The sequence below is a fragment of the Aedes albopictus genome, unplaced genomic scaffold (assembly GCF_035046485.1).
Source record: "Aedes albopictus strain Foshan unplaced genomic scaffold, AalbF5 HiC_scaffold_166, whole genome shotgun sequence".
In the NCBI taxonomy this organism is placed as follows: Eukaryota; Metazoa; Arthropoda; class Insecta; order Diptera; family Culicidae; genus Aedes; species Aedes albopictus.
In genome coordinates, this window is record NW_026916943.1 from 7,154 (window position 1) to 20,210 (window position 13,057).

At 45.0% G+C, this 13,057-nt stretch overlaps 1 protein-coding gene across 4 annotated transcripts in view; it reads right to left on the bottom strand.

Moving 5' to 3' along the window:
* Positions 1-575: 575 nt before the first annotated feature.
* The window catches only part of LOC109427974 (homeobox protein cut), a gene marked incomplete at its 5' end in the record, with an annotated part of 40,743 nt that continues 28,261 nt past the window's right edge, over positions 576-13,057 (bottom strand). For 2 of the 4 annotated variants that reach the window (XM_062843352.1, XM_062843350.1), the window contains 3 exon segments: positions 576-4,962; positions 5,036-6,659; positions 6,717-7,086. In XM_062843352.1, coding sequence (XP_062699336.1) covers positions 3,574-4,962; positions 5,036-6,659; positions 6,717-7,086 — 3,383 coding nt within the window. 4 annotated transcript variants of the gene reach the window in all.

Here is a 13,057-nt window from a genome sequence, read left to right on the forward strand (position 1 = left end):
AGATGGCCTGTTTCAATCCAATTGATTGTGCTTTTTGAAGGGGTGGGGCCGTGGGACCACTTGGACAGGGAATCCTATTTTGGGTACGCTCTTTTCGCGTATAACTCATTCAATTTGATACAAATTGACTGGAATTTTTGTACATGCAGTGAACTCCCTGCCCAAATGGTCATAAGGTTTTGAAAAGAAAAAGCAAAAGTGCTGTATGACATAGGGACAAACGAATGATTTAATTCAAGGGAGGGTTCATAAACCATACTAGAACGGAAGTTCAGCAAGGTACAGCATGACATAATGAATGCACGATCCCAAACTTTAAATTTTCTCAACTTACATAAATTAAACATTTTCGAGATATTTGTTTTATTACCGTTTTACTTTATTCATTCAATGTAATAATGTTACCATTATAATTGTAATAATAATTTTAATATATAATAATTATAATTAATTAATATAATATAATGATATGATAATAAGTATTTACAGATTTCTTTATTATTCGTCCACTATTTTCACTTGATTATTTTCCCACTTTGTTGTGCTTTAATTTATTCAAATATGATTACTGTTTGTTCTTGTTTTTCTTTTTTCCACTAGCAGTTCTGTTTTATAACGATTCTCTTCCTATCGTACGCTATTCGAGTGCACAATCTCGGAAATTGTGTGTCTCCTGTTTGATGGCTCCAGAGCTAATGAACTTTAATTTTCCTGGACCGCAACTATTCTGCTCCAATACCATTACTCAGCGGATTTATAGACACAATTAATTTACAATGTCTCTGCTTTGCGATTAAATTCTGATTGATGATTTCTTTTTTTATTATTTGGAGAAGGAGACATAAACAACTGCTTCTCGGATTATCTACAAAGATGTGTCCCTAGTTACGGCAATTTTTGTCCAATAAAACAAAATGTTTTGTAAAAACAAGGTTTTACTAGCAAAAATAGAAAAGAAAGTAGGAAACAGAAAATATGGAACGACAGTTAAAAGTTAACACATTAAATCTTTCGATTTCCGGATCAAAACTTAGTTTGAATCCGGGAGGTTTTAAACAGGCTTTTGTAAAGCGCACTGCACCCTTACTGAAAAATTAAAAAAAAAGTTCGAAGCTTTGTCCATTAAATGATTGATTGAAAACGAAAATTTTGAACTCCCAGGAAAACTAGAAAAAATAAACATTTGAACTACCAGCGCATTTTTTTATATTCAAGTTAGTGTTTTTTTTTCTGAATGTATGATCTTCAAATTTTCATGTTCACTTGAATGTATGCTTGTTTACGTATTGCAATTTTCCTGTTTCTCAAATTACCGTGTGTTCCAATGCTCTGAATATCTCCAGCTCCGGTTTCCATGATTTATGCTCTCCTTGATTTGCATTCCCAGTTTTGTAATATAAAATTCACATTCCTAGCTATTTCGGTTAAATTTTATGTTTATTTAAACAATTTGATTGTTTTTACTCGTCTTATTTTCCCACCGGTTGCGCTTTCCCTACATCGAAGGAGCCATCGACGAAACGTGCGACAGGCGCCGTCCTACACTGAGAAAATAAACGTCGCGTTTCACGAATGAATGATTCACGCGATCCAGAAAAGAACTTCAAAGAAACCCAATTTAGCAGCAAATTTTGATCTTCGGTTTTTAATCTACATTGGTTATAATGTTTCTGTTGCTGATTGATGATAACTTGCAAGGATTGTGGTTCCTTTTGTTTCTTTTCCAGTAAAATTGTTAGCTTTTTACACGTTGTTGAAATTAATGCTTCCTCTATGATTTCTGTACGTTCTAAAAGTGGTGAATAAATATTCGTTTACGTTTTCTTTTAATTCTGTTGTTTCCATTAAATTCGGATATGCGTTTTGCGCGGTTTGTCTTCGCTTTCTGAGATGTTCAAAACAAGCAAAGTTTGCGTTCGATTTGTGCTGAGCCTTCACAACTGAGAGGAAATAATATTTACAAAAGATTTACACCGCCGACCGACAACCTCGATTGGCAGAAGGGAGATTTGACTGCTCCGCTTTCCCATTCTTGTAGAAATGCACTCGTTCTGTGTTTGGTGTTTTCCCCAACACTGTGTGAGATTTGCTCGGTTCATCTTTACTTGCTGTTTGTTTGTTTTTTAAATATATTTGGTTGGTTTTGAGATCGTTTCTTATGCAAATTTATGAACTTTAGCTGTTCCATCATTATCATCGGTTGACTTTAATGCAGTAATTATATGTGTGAGTGTACATTGTATTGAGTTTCTAAAATCCTGTAATTTTCGCGATTCTTAACTTGATTTGCAGCTAAAACAAAAAGAAGACATGCTAATAAATAATTGCTACGGCTTAATAAAAACTTTGTAGAAGAAAATTTACAGAAAACTTAAAATTTTCGCTACTTTTAATGATTTTATCACTATCTGCTAAATATTTGGCCTTTTTTCCATTACTTGTGTTTGTGAGTGTGGGTGTATGTGTCTGCTTCTCTATGCATATGTATATTGTTTTCACTTTGATGGGAATTTCTCCATATTTGTTTTGAATTATTTACATTCAAGCTACTTCCGGTCGGTTGTTCGTTTTCTAACATTTTGATTCTCCGTTCACGATAAGTTCCCACATAATTTAAGACATTTTGATTTCCTTTTTGCTCTCCTGATGCGGGAAAAACATAGGCGCGGTGCTTCATTTATCGATTTTATATGACAAAAATATACCATCAAAACGTAAATTCCATTTACATCTTTGTATAGCTGTCTTAATGCACAGGTTTTGTTAGATAAAATCGATAAATGAAACACCGTGACTTGGGGACTCTTGTTCAGCAGAGGGGGAGACACATATTTATCGCTAGCATTATTTACCTATAAGTACGTTAAAGTTTATCAAATATGCCCTATAATAGCGCTTAGACTCGAAATAGGTAGAAGTAAATGCAATTTGGAGAAAAACTCATCCCTCATACAACTAAAACAGAAAAGTAGAAGGGTTTGTTCGATTCCGTTCGATAATCCTAATGTAAAAATGTGTTTATCCCTCTCTTAAAAGTTACGCTAGTGGCTTAAAATCTACGCTATTTCTTTCACTTTATAATCATCGATATTATATTTAAAACTTGTTTCAACAGTCTTCTTATATTGATAGTTCAAAAGAAGGAAAAAACTTATCCCTATCGGCTCAAGATAAAATATGTACAATGGAACAGAAAACCAAGATTTAAAATATATAAACATTTGTTTACAACTGAGGAAGTTGGATCGCAGTCAGAGAATTATATAGATTTTAGAGCTTATCTTAGGAAAAAAGAAAATAGTACGAGCATCCATTCGCATAAAACAAATTGTATAACAAAGATAAAACAGAAGAGTTCATCGAGACATTCTTCCCATATTTGTTTTAAAATCACATTTTCGTCCATCCGGATCGGACTTTTTCCATGCTTATTTCCCGCATTTTTGTTTGCGCGTTGTTTTGTTTAGCTATTTTCGATTGCACACTGACTGATTTGACAGCTTACCATGGCAGCCGCCGTCGTCTTCGCCGCCGCCTACTCGGATCGGTTCATAACCGGTCCTTTACACGAATTTAATATTCCCACCGCTCGGTTTCCTCCATCAGTTCCGTTTTGACCTGAACCAGATCCTTGTCCTTTTCGGACCCCTCCCCACCGTTTTCACCACCTGCCGTCGATGCCACACTCACCGCCGAATCGTCCTTATCTTCTTCACGGGCCTCCTCTTCCGAGCCCTGCTGCTGCTGCTGTTCGTCCATCGACTGCTTGGAATGCGTCGATTTGGCATCGTCCTGTTCGTTATCACTTGCACCGGACGCAGCCGCCGCCACTGCCGCTGCCGCCGCAGCCATTGCGGCCACAAACCGTTGCTGAACCGATTGAACTCCTTCGGATGGCATCATGCATACGCCGTTCAACAGATCGCCGTCTTTCTTTTCACCGCCTGGCATTCCCGGATTCTTGTCGTCCTGCCAGTCCGGGTTGACCCACTGTGGAGCGGCCGGTTTCCTTCGGTTTAACCGAGACATTGCACTCATGGCTTGGGCCAGCGACAAACTTGCTGCCGAGTGATCGTCACCATCTCCTCCCCTCCGCGATCCTCCATCCACGGATTCCGAATCGCTCATGTGACCGCTTTCGCCGTCCTCGTCGAACTCTTCTTCGCCTTCCCGCTTGACCGACGATGGCATCGAAAGATCCAAGCCGCTCATCTGTTCGCTGACGGCTTTGTTCAGCGCTGCCAAGTCCACGTCTCCGGGGATGAATCCTCGCCCGATTAGGGCCGCTAGATTGGGATTGGCGGCAAAGTACGGCGTGTAGGGCAGCGGAACTCCGCTCAGACCCATGCGTTCCTTCTGGATTTCCATCAACCGTTGGCTGAGCAGTAATCGGAACTGCACCGGATCGAAGGGCGCTCCGGATTGGTTTTCTCGGGAGGGAATCGGCTCGCTGGGTTGCCCATGGGGGACCTGCTGTTTCAGTCGCATCCGGTGATTGTGGAACCAATTGGTGATGGTTCGGGTGGAAAGACCAAGTTCCGTCGCCAGGAACTCGATCGTTTGTACGTTCGGGTAGGGATCCAGGGCAAACGCCAGCCGGAGCGCTTCCTTCTGTTCTTCGGAGAAGAGGACGCGCTGTTTTTTGTTCGGGGGTGCCGCGCCGGAACCGACTGATCCCGGTCCGGGCGAATTGGAGTGGTAGAACTCGGAGGTGTCGTTGCTGCTGGTGTCGGAGCTGTTGTCTTGCGCTCCGGGCCCGGTCGAACGTCGCCGCTTGCTGGCCTCGCGGCGCTCGTTCTTGAGCATCTGTAGCCGTTCGACGTTGTTGGAGTCACTTAGCCACAGCTGCATCCGGATGAAGGGCTCTCGGCCCTTGATGCTAAGCATGTGCCATGGCTTCGGCTTCGAAAGCAGTTCAGAGACAGAGCCTTGCGAGAGACCGAGAACGGCTTCGCCGAAGATCTGTGGATGGAAAAAGGAGAAAACGGTGTTGGGTTAGAGATTTAGGTCAATATTTGTCGAGAGTCGAACCTACCTTCTGGCCGATGTTGTTCGCGAGCAGCGCTTCCTTGATCTTGGTGGTGATCGTTTGGGTATCCAGGTCCTGCGTCAGGGCAGCCATCTCGTACACGGTGGGTGAGATGTGCTGGTGGAGGGCGCCCCGCATGGAGTTGACACCGGGTGGCGGTCCGGGTTGTTGTTGGTGACTGGCCGGGGTGGACGTTTGTTGCGGCGAGTGGACGCCGAGCATGATTGGGGGCTTCTTGTCCAGGCCGCTGACGAGCGGGCCGCCGGAGGTTTGAAGAGGAATGGCATGTTGCGGTGGAATGCCGGGTGGTGTCAGCAGCATCGTTTGAGGGGACGGCTGCTGTCGCTGTTGGTTGGCTTGTTGTTGGAGGGACTGTGGTTGAGGAGGGATGGGGGATGGTTGGGAGGAGGGTGGTTGCTGCTGTTGTTGTTGGCGGGCGGCAGCTTCTTGTTGAGCGTGATGTTGGGCGGCTGCCGCTGCTGCTGCCATCTGTTGTTGGTGGAGTTGCTGTTGGTGGTGCTGGAGTTGCTGAGCTTGCGACGTCGGTGGCATCTGTTGCATTTGGGACATTTGCAGCTGGAGGAGCGTCTTTTGGTCTTGCTGGAGTTTGTTGATGGAGTCGCTTAGCATTTTGGGCAGAGGAGGCATCTGTTTGACCATCATGCCGGGGATTTGAGGAGAACCGCTGTAGTTGCCGGTTCGCATGAGCTTCTCCGGAGCGATCTTGTACTGACTGGCGACTAGCTTGTGAACGGCATTGTCGTCTTCCAAGAACATCTTCATGCGGATGAAGGGTTCTCGGCCCTTTTGGGTGAGCATGTGCCAAGGTTTGGGTCGGGCGAGCAGGTCACTGACGGAGCCCTGCGACAGACCGAGTACGGATTCGCCAAAGAGTCGTTGACTGATGGAGTATTGCGAGAGGGATTCCTTGACACGTCGGACAATGTCTTCGGTGTTGAGGTTGTTGTACAGGTCGAACTGCTGTTGTGTGATGGGCGGAAGGATGGCTTTAAGTGGTCGTTGCTGGGACGAGTGATGTGGAGTGACTGGTGGTTGTGTGATGAGGGAGTTTGTGATGGAGGCCATTCGCTGGAGGGGACTGACAGTGACGGACATGTCTTCCGATGGAGGAATCACCGGTGGCAGGATGCTGTTGCTGATGGGACTTGGGGCAGATGAAGCTGTGGTCGTTGGAGTGCAGGTTCCAGGTTCTGGCTTTGGCTTGACTAAGCTGAAGGCGCTGTGCTTCATGGCTTCGTCTACTTCCTTGTTGGCAGCGTCGATCTCGCTTTCCAAGTCGGTCATCGAACCGTTGAGTTTGTTCGACGACTGCTTTTCCTTTGGGAGTGAGAGATCCTGGATCGATCCGTTGAGACCGGCCTGCTGATTTTGCTGCTGTTGTTGCTGTTGCTGGGCAGCGTGCTGTTGAGCTTGCTGCTGTTGATGGAGGGCAAGGAAGTTCGGCAGATTAGAGATGTTCGGCATGTTGGGAAGGCCGGCTCCAGAGGACGCGTTTTGCTGCAATTTCGCCAGCTCGCGGTGGTAGGCCTCCAATGCCATGCGGATGTTGTCGTCCTGGAGGCGTTCCATCGGTGGCATTCCACCGCCGAGGAAGTGAGGGAAAAGGAAACTAAACAAGAGAATTAGTATTGCGTGTTGTGAGGACGGCTGAGCGTCGATGACTTACTTTGGGAACTCCCGCGGACTCCGCATCAGCTTGGAGAACTCCTCCTGGTAGATCTTGGCGATCTTGTCCTGGGGGATGTAATCGTTGTTCCTGGGGCCTGCGCGTCGGCTAAGGTAATCTTTGGCGAATGGCGACTGGACGTCCCGGTGGTGCGGAGACTTCGAGTCATTATCACTGTGTTGCGAGTCATCGAGAAGTGATTGCTGGAGCTGAAGCTGTTGGTGGTGCATCTGCTGAGACGGGTGCTGAGGCGTTACGAGATCCTGCGAGTCTCGCTTGATCATCGATTGAGCCTCGGACAGGATGTGATGGATGCGGTCGTCATTCATGTCCGAACCCTCGGGTCTTCCGAACGAAGGCATTCCGGGATCTGAACCTACAATTAATACAAATCTGTCATTTGGCAAAAAACGAGGCATCCCGGATCGGCATTTCGGGGGATTGTTATGGACAAGGAAGGGGATTCGAAGCCAGACTTTGCTCGTTGCCTATCTGTCAAAAGGAAGTCCCGAGGCTGCGCCATGGATAAAAAATCAAATCGATCCCAATCCACTGCACTCGCTGCTGGTGTGGATCCGCCGTGCATGCATGTGTGGTGGCGAGAGACCCACTCCACGACAGTTAGAGGGCATCTCCAAGGGAATGGGCGTCGCTTTTATCTCGTATCTCGCCTGTCTCTGTCTTTCGCCTCTTCGGTCGGCCCAGAAATGGATGAAAACCACTACTTGAGATCTACATTCTATACCAACGAGCATATCACCATCGTCCTCATCGTCGTCGTGGTTGTTACTCGACTTGTCAGGGAGGAGGAGACGACCATCAAAACCGAATCCGGAGGCTGGTCAGGAAGCATCAGGAGCAATGGAGAATGTTGCGAATGAAAAAAAAAAGAAACGAAGAGCCCGACGATGTGCAATCTCAAGTCTCGATCTATATTTATATGTTTCAGCTTTTATAAAATTTATATAAAACGACTTTACATCTCTTTTCTCTTTGGCCGCCGCCGCCGCCGCCTGGCAGCACTTCGAGAACTGAAGCATGGTGAATGATGGCAATGGCGGATGACGCGCAAAAGGGCCACCGCCGCACAAACAAATGGATGCTTCGCTCGGTTGCTGAGGTACTTCTTTTTTTCTCCACCGTCATCGTCATCATCGCAGTCGCAGCAACCCATCAAAGAGTCCCAACAGCGGGCAACAAAGCTCTCTGGCTCTGCTGCTGGTTGGAACCCGCAAGAAGCGACAGCGAAAAAAAAGCACGAGCGTGCGGAACTAATTGGCATTTAAAGGGGCAACCACGACGCTGTCACAAGGTGAAAAAGACACCTTTTGTGGAAAATTGCAATGCAATTTTCCTCACCCCCAGCGTGCAGACGGGAAGACCCTGCCTGGTTGCTGGTGCTAACTATGGGGGATAGCTGTCTTTCGGAACTAATGTAAACAAACCACGTTTTAGCGAAACGTTTTGGCTGTTGCTAATTTTTCTCTTCGTCAGCGGTGATGGAAGAGGTTGCGGGCTGTCAACGCTCCCGTTCCGACCAATTTACCCCACGTCAAAAACCGATTTTCCGATGAATTGGGACCCACAATGACACATACCCTAGGACACAGGTCATGATCACGGCGGCGCACGGCACGCTATGATCCCCGCGCGCTCTGTCGTCGTGAAATGTCATCGCTCCGTGGCAGTGGTGCCATATTCTTTTTTGATTTTATCTGTGATTTTCCGCTAAATGTGTGAATCACTGGCATCACTGCTCAACAGACGGTTGACGAATCTCGCAAATGAGCAGGCCTTGACAACTCAGCCCGTACCGAACTTCCTAACGGACAGCGAGAACCTTCGTGGAATCGATCAAGAACATACCAGGCTTGCTTGATGGTTGGACTGAATCGGAGGAAAATTTAGTCATTAGTGCACGCGATTGAGCGATAGAAGAATAGATGACGGCAACGGATCGAATCACGCAACCCTGATGGTGGACCGGACCTGGGCTGAAGCAAAAGATGTCATTAAACAGTAGCCGACTAACGCTGGGGCTGACTGATGGATGATGACTGACCGGATTCGATTTCTGAAGAATCTCCCAATTCGCTGTGGCGGCAACGCAACGCAACGACAATTTGATTGGAAGTTTGCGTTTTTTTTCGTTGCTTCCATGTCTGATGTTCTCAAGAATCGCACAAGGCACAAGTGCCTCCTAGTCAGAGCGGTGGGCACAATCGATTCGTGTGATTCAGGGGGTTGAGGCTGGCTGCGGCAAGTCGTCAGCGGGGGAAGAGATTCCGGTATTTCACTGAAGTGGCAAGGGGTGGACGATGGAGTGCGAGGTGGTCGGTTCCCATTCAAAAGAATCTCGTGTTTTTCGCTCCGTGCTTGATGGTTGGTGATGGTTAGAGAAATGATTGAAGGACAATCTTATAGATTTGCGCCGTTGTTGGATGTTGTGGTGTCGAAGGGAACGGGGCCGGGGGTACAAGTGGGAGGAAGTAATTACTACAAATGTCTGTCATTTGTGGGATGCTCTTTTTCCTGCGGTTGGATCTTGGCTATTGATCCGTAACGGAGCGTGTTTTTTCCTCTGCCTATCTGCTGATTTTTTTTTTTCTAGGGCGGATTGTTCAGATTGTAGGGTTTGTTTTGTTTGTCAAGATTGGGTTCAAGTTGGCACGAGGATTTCCCTTTTCGTTGGGTTTGCAGACGTGCCCTTTTCGATTCTTTTGATTGATTATGAGTGCTGGAGTAATGATTTGTACTGTTCTTTTTGTTCTGTGAAGTTGTAAAGTGCTGACAGTTTTCCCGAGAGTTTCGATGTTGTATCCATTTGCTAACATGCAGAAGAATAATGACGGACTTTAAACCAGAAACGTTCACAGTTCAGTGTAACCAATCTATCATATTACGTCTACAAATCGGCAACCCACGAACTGTGCCGCATCACCTTCGCAAGTGATCTTAACCATAATCTATCACATTTCAAATCTACCAAACGGCAATCCACGCGCCAACGGGAACGTCTGCCGTCCAACAAACCTCAAAATTCGTTAGGTTTCATTAAGAATAGTACCCTGCCTTTTTCAGAATCTTGTCAAACTGCAGTGTTGCCGATTAGATCGCATTTTCAGCAGCTTAAGTCTGAATGATGTATTGTACCTGTGGCTGGCGTCAGTACTTTATATCGTTGTCAACGAATAAATGACACGAGTTTATGTCATTCAAACTCCAGTGTTGCCGATTAGTTCGACTTTTCAGCAGACTTCCTCCTCTCAACTTGACAGAGCTTGTGTCTCTCCCCTTTTTTTCAACGCAGACAGCGGCGACGGCAGTCGCGAAGACCACCGTTGCTAAAGGAAATCCCATCATCGTAACAAAAGTACAACCGCTCATTCGCCCCAAAAGAACCAACTCGGAAAACCAAAAGCCGAATGCATCGCCGCGCCGCCGGCCGAGAAAAGAAAATGTAACTCATTTTAATTAACGGGCAATAATGTGAAAGGACAGATTTTTAATCTTTGATCTTATTTGCTGCTACTGTCGTTCCTGATGCCGGTGCTACCATACCATGGGCGGCTGAAGATGTTTGCAAACCTCAGCAATGTGATCCCCGCGCGATCGACCTGCCCTCTAGCCCCAAGCAAGCGAGCGAGTGAGCGAACGCGCCAGAAGAAAACATTCCATTGTGAATACTTTTATCGCGCGTCGCCGTCGTCTCGAGTGACATTTGCGTCCCGCCGCCACGTTTTTCACGAACGAACGCGAGAGGAAAATAGTATGTAGTTTATTTATAACATTGATACAAAATTTATAACAGTGAGAAGGTTTCAATGTGCCACCAAACGGTCGAGTCGTTTGCGAATGCCAATATTTAAGTAGTCAGACTGTCAGAAGGTCCAAGGAAGCCGGTGGTAAGGAGAGTGACATTTGATGTGTGACAAGGGGTGGGACACATAAAATATCGAAAATAATTTGGCCAAATGACAAAAATGTGTTTGTATGGGGCGATTGTTTAGAACGACGAATGGCGTGGCGACTTTCTCTCAGGCTCTATGCTAGAAACGTTGAAATTAATCGTCTAAGACGGAATTCGAACATTTTTTAAATGTGTTTAGGGTAAAAGCTCCCTTAGTGGAGGTAGTACCCAAACCAAAAGGTCAGATAAAAGGGTACTTTACAGGCTAAGCAGCTCGTTCGAGGTTGCTCATTCGCCTTCTAAGCAGCTTCATTTTAAAGTTATTTTGGAACTTGAAAGTTCACATAAGCACGCTGGATAGCCTTCTAAGCAGCTTCTGACAGAACTTTGATAAAATTCATGCAGAAACAAAAATGTGTTTTCCAGAATCACAACCCTGTTGGTGTGTTTGTGATTCATGTCTAGAAATTGCTTCTGATTATTATATTTTCACACATGTCGCTGCTATGTAGATTTGAAATGGATCCTCCTGCGTGATAGCCTGTCGAATTACCGCTGCGCTGCTGAAGACACTTGACAAAGTCAAGCTAATTTCACTACTGTACAAATGTGCAAAACTAGCTGCCGACAGAAAATCGATTCAAGTCAGACTTTAGCTGCTGTTCACTTAATCGCAATTGTAGGGGGTAGGGTTCTCACGCAGCGACTATCGGTTCGAATCCTATGGGCGGTATTTTTTTTTTTGCTCAAGCCTAGTATTCATTGATTTGATAAATTCATATTTGTCTTTTAATCGTGTATGCTTGAACAGTTGTTTTCTGTAAAAGAAATAAATTTAATCTTCATTGAAACACAATGCTACTGAAATGATCTTCTATGAACTTGAAAGTTCCGACAAAGTTCCAAGTAACATCTTAAGCAGCTTTAAAGTTCAGCGAAGTTCAGATAAAGTTCCGAATGGCTAACCATGAGCCTTGCCGGAACTTGTTCCATTTGGAACTTTATCAGAACTTCGCGGAACTTGAAAGTGCATTTTGTCATGGGAAGCGGAACTTTTGGTTACTTGGGTAGAGTTCCACCGAAATTTTTCTAAGATTTCTGCAATTTAATCTGGGTTTCCTTCTTTAAAACCATCCAAGATTCTTGAATTCCGACCGTGTGAAGTAGTTCACATGGACCTTGCAAGATTTCTTGTCAAGATTTATTTTAAAGCTATTGCTCCCAGAGTTCCGCACGGAGTTTCTCCTAGAGTTGCGTTTTCTAAAAAAAAAAAAAATAAATAAAAAATCATAGGATTTTCCCAGGGTGGATTTCAACAGGAGTTTCTCCCAGGATATTTTTCACATGGGGTCGCGGGATTTTTCTTAGAATTGCTTCCAGGATTCCTCCTGGAGTTTTCCAACTGGGTATCTCCGAAATTTCTTCCAGGGATTTCCCCCGGGGTTTCTACACAAGAGATTCCTGGGATTTCTACTAAAATTCCTCAAAAGATTTCTGCAGGAGTTTGTCACGAGTTTTCTTCAGAAGGTTCTCTCGGTATTTTTTCCGGAGGTTGCATCCAGAGTCCCTTACGGATTCCTCCCGGAGTTTCTTCTACAATATCTTAAAGAAATATTCGGGAGCTGGTCTGGAGCTTCTCCCGGGATTTGTATACGAGTTTCTCCCGGCGTACTTCTCTTAAAATTTTTATCTGAGATATCTCTCGGAGTTTATACTGGAGCTTCCCTTCTCCCGAGATGCCTCTCAGAGTTTTTCAGAATTGATCCTGGACTTTCCCCAAGATTTTTTTTTTCTAGGAGTTTCATTCAGAGTTCCTTTTGGGATTCGAGATAAGCTAGCCTAGGGCTAAAAATCTCGTTAATACAGACAAACAAAAAGTTTCTTTTGGGGGTTACTACAACTCGAATTGTTGATATGTATCCCGCAATTATTCCTGTGATTCCTTCCGAGGTTATCTTGCTTTTCCTCGAAGTTCTTTCTCAGATTCCTTGCTGTGATTCTCCTGTGATTTCTCTTAGAGACATTCTCAGGATTAGTCCCAGTGTTGATTCCCAAAATTCGACAATTGTGTTCCTTTTGTGATTTTTCTATTAGTTACTCCCATAGTTCTTGCCGGGATTCTCCAGGGTTTTCTCGCAATTCGTCGTTAGAAATGCCTGGAGAAATTTCTGTAGATTCTAGCGAGGAACTCGCGAGCAAGAGGGAAGAAATCCCGAGAAAACTGGTTAATTTTAGAAAAGCCTCTTGGAGTAATTCACGGTTGCAGATGTAAGAGAAACTCTGGATATTTATGAGAGAAAATCCAGAAGGTACTACGGGAGAATTCCCGTGAGGAACTCCATTAGAATCTCCCAAAAATCCCGGAACAAACTGTTGGAAAGTTATTCCGAAAAAATACTAAGAAAAATTCCTTCAAGAATTTCGTTTGGAT